Source organism: Bos mutus, chromosome 15 (assembly GCF_027580195.1).
Source record: "Bos mutus isolate GX-2022 chromosome 15, NWIPB_WYAK_1.1, whole genome shotgun sequence".
In the NCBI taxonomy this organism is placed as follows: Eukaryota; Metazoa; Chordata; class Mammalia; order Artiodactyla; family Bovidae; genus Bos; species Bos mutus.
The window spans coordinates 62,609,850-62,616,533 of NC_091631.1; the positions used below are offsets into that span (position 1 = coordinate 62,609,850).

A 6,684-nucleotide genomic window follows, 5' to 3' on the forward strand; every position below is an offset into this window, starting at 1 on the left:
TTGACTGAACTATAATTTCTATATCCTACCTATCACTTCGTTAAGCCTTGTCTTTTTACAAGGCATGTGACAACAGAATGTTGTATTAAGGTTCCCCAACATTGAGTTTATATCAAAAATGAAGAAATGGAGTGGAAAGTTTTTGTTTTAGTAATATTTCTAGTTCATGAGGAATAATGGGGAAAAGTTTGGAGAAGGAAATGGCAACCCACTCCAGTATTCTTGCCTGAAGAATCCCATGGACAGAGGAGCCTGGTGGGTTACAGTCCATAGAGTTGCACAGAGTTGGACATGACTGAAGCAACTGAGCATGCATGCATACACAGGGAATTTTCTTTATGTCTTCCGGGAATATATTATTTTGACTGATGCTACCTGGGAATTCAGAGGGGAAGTTTGTTCTGTTATCTATAAAGAAAGAATTTGATGAACAAACACAGTTGCTGGGGTCATGCTTAATGGATGTATTTTCAAGTTCAGTTAAATACTTTGTGTTCATTTGTTCATTCGGGTCCAACTCTTTGTGACCTCATGGACTGTAGCCTGCCAGTCTCCTCTGTCCATGGGATTTCCCAGGCAAGAATACTTGAGCGGGTTGCTTTTTTCTTCTCCGGGGATCTTCCTGACCCAGGGATGGAACCCATGTCTGTTGCATTGGTAGGCAGAATCTTAACCACTCAGTTGCCAGGGAAGCCCTGTTAAACACATCAGAGGTTCCATTTACCACCAGACACCTAAAATGTTTATTATAAACTCATTCTAGTAGTCAAATGTTAGTAAATGTTTATATTTGAATGTTACACAATTTTATTTCTTTCAGATATATTCTATAACTCACGCTTTCCACTAGTTTTTACCAGTTCTCCTGCTACCTCCAGTCTATCCAAATGACTGAGTTTTGCTGTATGGGTTTACTGCTGTATTAGTACATTGACAGAGATATATAAACCATGGCTTCCACAGCTGTTTCAGATGAAACTGTATATTAATGTGTAAACTTGCAACATACAGCTTAGCCGGAAAGTTATGTGGAACAGGTGATTGGGGAGATAGCTTTCACCACTTGGACTGAAGTCCATTTTGAAGGAGCTAAAAGATACCTATCGAATTCTGGTGCATGTGTGTGGTTTGAGGAGTGTGTGTGCACGAAGAGAATTCTTTATACTTCAAAAAAGCTGAAAATATGGGTGGTTAAATTAAGTTACATTTTTACACCCTCATGTGCTAAGTGGAAGAGGCAGCCAAATGCAGTAAAAATTTGTTAATATTAGTGTATCATTCTCGGTTTACAGTGTTTTGAACACATATTAGAGATACTTGTGAAGATGTAAAAGATGAATTTAAAACCTACATTAATTGTACCGAAAGAAAAGGATTTTAAGTCCTTGAGCTTTTATTAATAATACAAATTCGCAGCCAAAGGAATAGCCTTAGTCAACACATTTCCATGTCCCCCTAAACACAAATAGCCTCCAACCTTTGGAGGTTGTTCCTTCGAGATGTTTCACCAGTGACATCACAGTGATTGCCACCTCCCTTGGACTACTTTAGGCCCTGCCCAGAGCCCAGAAGTCCAGACAGCCTGGGAGACAAGAAGGAGTTGGAGCCCAAGTTGGAGAGAGAGAGGAGAAGCCTACTGCAGCCCAGTGTGTCCTTGACCCTATTCAGGTAACAGCAGGATTTTTAAGCTTAGCATACAGGGTGTATGTGTGTACAAGTTGCAAATAAGAAAAGCACAGGAATATTTACATTTCTTAATGAAATAGACAATGCCTATTGTACAGTGTTTCTTAGACTAGAAAGTGAATATTATTGATTCTTGTTTTCCTTTTTTTCACCTTATGGCATGCATTTCCTCCCTTTCTATATGGCATGCATTTTCTCCCTTCCTATTAAAAAATATCGTACAGGAAAATATGTCTTCCGTCTTTTCAAAGTCTCCATTCAAAGAAAGTCAGTATCAAACAGTTTATTCAGAGTTCTTCTGTTTTTTCACTTTGAATCATATACTGTGATCTTGATGTCAGGAAAGATTTAAAATGAGGCCAAAATTGTCTTTGTGGGTTAACAGCAGAAAAAATGGAAGATTTCTGACCTGAGGTTTTACTTAACTTTGGTATAAATGTGTGTGAAATTAGAGCCCACTCCCTATAGACAGCTTATATGTTGATTGAATTGGATTCATTAGAAATTCCCACCTTAATGCTGTGTTTTGTTACTTTAAAAACATACAAAACAACAGCATTTAAGCTAAAAAGTGCAAGATATAGTAAGAGGTAAACCATAGGTAATAAAGAAGTGTGATGAGTAGCTGTCAATTCAGAGACCATTGAAAAAAAATGTGAAGAGTCCATAAAACATACCCTTTGAACAATTATTGTAAGGCAACACCTGTATAAATATCACTCAGGTCAAGAAATTGTCATTGGCGCACTCCAGAATTCCATTCTTAATCACTTTTCTCTTTTGCCTCATCATCAGTAATCATCATCTTAATTGTTGAGCTGGTCTTATCCATGGTTTTCTTTATAATTTTACCATTTCTGTCTGCGTTCCTAAACAATATAGTTAAATTTCTTGTTTTGGGGTTTGAAGAAATAGAATTACATTCTGTGTTTCTTTTTGTAAATTCCTCTTTTGCTTCATAGTTATTTTTGTGAAATCTACCCATCTTATTATGTGGTGCTGTAGTTCATATATTTTATTTGCTCTATAACATTTTAAAGTATGAACATACCACAGTTCACATTCATTCTATTGCTGATGAACATTAGAGTTGTTTCCAGCTTAGGGATATTATGAAAATGTTGCTATGAACATTCTTATACATATAAATCCTGGTATATATGTGCTTGAGTTTCTAAAGTAGGAGTGAAAGAGCCAGATAAAAGAGAATGAACATTATCAACCTTAATTTTAAAATGTCAAATTGTTTTCCCAAAGGTCAAAAATTTACACTAGCCAGGGCAGTTATTTGTGGTTATCATTCATGTTATCACTCCTAAGAGTAACCACAATCCAACAACTATTTCCAGTCTGCCAGTTCTAGTTCTGCCTCTAACTTGCTATGTGTCATCACACAAACAACTTAACCTCTCTCTAAAAGTCAGTTTCTTAGCAATAATCTTGCGAGAGAAAAAAATCGCAAAACTTGCCTGAGTTGTAAAAGTCAGAGTTGTTGTGAAGGTCACATGAACAAAGCTCTGGACAACTTTCAGCAACATTTTCTGAATATGTTCCTGTTGGGTCACAGTCTCATAAGATTTGATGGGACAGTTATTTTGCCCTCTCTGGGCAAAATAATGGGTTGTTTTGATCATTGTAAATAAGGCCTCATATTTTTTACATATCTTTGTACTTCTTTGGGACTTACTCAAATAAATTAGTGTTTGGACCAGGATTTAATTTCATTAATAAATCCATAAGGAAGAATCTGCTTTAGAGTCTTTAGATTCTTTTGTTCTTAGGCTCCTTGCCTGAATTCATCAACTTCCTGTTCTCCTCTGCTCTGATGTACATGCTTATACATTCTCTCTACTTCCTTAATACTTTATTTTCTTCTGTTTACTTTCTCCTTCAAGCAAATCTTTGTAAAGATTTTCATTGGAAATGGTGTAGAGGGCAAAAATATAAGTAAGAATTAAAAAGAAAGTGAAACATGAATCAGTTACCATTGGTCATATTTTAAACCAACATTCAACAACGTACCTGTTAATATAATCTTATCTGAACTTATGTGTTATAGCAACAATAACATAAAACATTAAAAAGGATCATTTGACTGGTTTATGCAATTAATAATTTGGCACACTAATAATAAAAGGAATATAGTAATTATAATTCATAATTCAGGGGAGACTTCTTCCTCCTGAACTTCCACTTTAGAAAATAAAACACTTTTTCCCCTTAAACTTTTTCTACTCCATAATAGACTTTTGCTACTCCATAATAGACTTTTGCTACTCCATAATAGACTTTTGCTACTCCATAATAGACTTTTGCTCTAAATATTTAAAATTTTATTTTTAATCTTTACTTTCATTTAGTTTGCATATACACAATGTTAATTATGCCACTTCACTGGAAGTAATAATTTTATGTTTCTCAAAGCATGATTTTCCATAAGTATTATCTATACAGACTATAAAGATACCACCCTCACTTTTTGAAGTGTTTACAATATAAGCACATCCTGGACTTGACTAAAAATAGCTGGCACAAGCCCTTGTTGAAATAGAAGTACCCATGGGGTTAACACTTGCTGTTTGGACTGAGTGCCTGTTATGTGAGGGACTTTTGGTTGACCCCAGTAGGCTCTATGCCCAATGCAGGGATTTCAAGAGGCCAAGCAGCTGTTGAAACTACTTAATGCTTTCACAGGGTTAGACAAAGATAGATCAGCTTGAAACTTGAAAAATTATGGTATCCTACCTCTGTATGTAATTTGAAGCAAGAAAAATTCTAAGCCATAACATTTTTTTTTTTCTGTTTTGGTGACCTTACTTGGTGGTAGCAAAGCAAGCAAGCATGCACACACATTCGCACAGAAGTTGGAGAAAGAAAAATGCAATATTTTGTATTTTATCAAGTGAAAGTCGAGTGACTTTTTGTGACCCAGTGGACTCTACAGTCCATGGAATTCTCCAGGCCAGAATACTGGAGTGGGTAGCCTTCCCCTTCTCCAGGGCATCTTCCCAACCCAAGGATCGAAACTAGGTCTCCCACATTGCAGGTAGATTGTTTACCAGCTGAGCTACAAGGGAAGCCCAAGAATACTGGAGTGGGTAGCCCATCTCTTCTCCAGTGGATCTTCCTGACCCAGGAATTGAATCAAGGTCTCCTGCATTGCAGGTGGATTCTTTACCAACTGAGTTATGAGGGAAGCCCCATAGCATCAATATAATCATCACAGAAAAATAATCAGAACTGTATTGGTCTTTTTGACATCAGGCCTAGAGGAAAAAAAAAAAGGCTGTCTGTGTAAGTCAATGTTTCTCAGAGAAACAGAATCTAGAGGGAGGGTGTGTGTATGTGTGTGTAATATAATTGGCTTATATGATTGTGGAGGCTGGCAAGTCCAAAATCTTCAGGGGAAATTAGAGGCTGGAGACCCAGAGAAAAGTAATAATTCTAGTCCAAACATAGTCTGGAGGTTAGATATCTGAAATCAAAATATCTGGCAGGGTTGATTTCTTCTGAGGCCTGTCCTTGGCTTGCATATGACCATCTTCTCCCTGTGTCTTCATATGGTCTTCCTTTTGCTTATGTTTGTGTCCTAATCTCTTCTTCTCATAAGGATAACAGTCATATTGGATTAGGACCCATCTTAATTACCTCATTTTAATTTAACCCATTTTCATTTAACCCATCTGATTACCTCTTGAAAGACCCTATCTCTACAAATATAACCACATTCCTCAATTAAAAAAAAATATGTATATAGTTGCATCCCAAGATACTGGGGATTAGGGTTTCAACATGTGAATTTAGAGTGGGGGATACAATTCAGCCTATCACACATTTCCCTTCCATAATGCTTCTATTTCTTTTGAGGAAAGAATGCTCACTAATTTCTTATGTTTTCTTTGTTACTTTCTAATAGGAGGTAAGGACAAGCAGGAGGTCTTTGGTGTGCCCTCAGAAGTTTGCCTTCAGTTCTCACCAAGCCACTCTGAGAATGGAACGATCCACCCGGGAGCTGTGTCTCAACTTCACCGTTGTCCTGATTACAGTCATCCTTATATGGCTCCTTGTGAGGTCCTATCAGTACTGAGATGCCACAGCTCCTGGAATTGACTGCAATGCTCCAGGGCTGTCTTCTGTATGCCCTGACATCCCACTGCTGTCATGGGATGCCTTTTCTGGCACCCCATGGCACTTCTGACCAGTTCGCACAATATCTGGGGTGCCTCCAGAGCTGCTCTCAATGGCTTCAAAATGTTTGCCAGTAAGCATTAGATTTTTTCCCCATTTCTTACTGCAAATGTGTTAGACAAGCCGCAAGGTTAAAAGTAAACTGGATTCATGATGACATAGAATGTTAACAAGCTCCTGATCTGTCTCACCACACATCCCTTCAACCCACACTCAGCAACCAAACTCTAAATCAACCTGCCAGAAGAAAGAAATGTTAAAGGAAGTCTTTGTCAGCCCCTATAACTATCATGTGAATAAAGTTAAGTCAACCAAAAATAAGACTTTTAGAATTTATTTTAGCTTCTATTTGTGATACTGCATTTAATCCTTGACTGAGACTGAAGTGACAAATGTTGTAATATTTCTAGCATTTGAGATAAGCCAAGATCTTCCAACTGCTGAGGATTGAAACCAAGTCAATTAAGAGTGTCATATTTCAAACAATTCCATTGGTTGAGTGTTCCTCAAACTTGCCTTCTGAATTAGTCCCAAGGGCAAAGGGAAAATAAATCCATTTCACTAGGAGGTCTGGAATACAGCCTGAACTGTTCACTAAAAGCACAAAATTTCTTTGAAGCCTTGTTTTATCATTAAAATTGACAAAGGTATATTTTATTCTGTAATATCTCCATTTGCTTTAATATATATATTTACATTATTTCCCCTTGAGTAAAACTGAAACATGAGTCATGTCCCTAAGAGGTGCATATTCCAGTTTGGTTATACTCATTATGCAAATAGAGCTAGTCACTAATAAACTACAGTTGT

General features: G+C 37.0%; 1 protein-coding gene across 1 annotated transcript; it reads left to right on the forward strand.

The window, feature by feature from the left end:
* The first annotated feature begins 1,551 nt into the window (after positions 1-1,551).
* Positions 1,552-6,195, forward strand: SLN (sarcolipin). Its single transcript, XM_005903802.3, has 2 exons — positions 1,552-1,668; positions 5,603-6,195. Exon 2 carries the CDS (start codon positions 5,678-5,680, stop codon positions 5,771-5,773), a length of 96 nt encoding a protein of 31 aa, XP_005903864.1. The 5' UTR covers positions 1,552-1,668; positions 5,603-5,677; the 3' UTR covers positions 5,774-6,195.
* Positions 6,196-6,684: the final 489 nt, after the last annotated feature.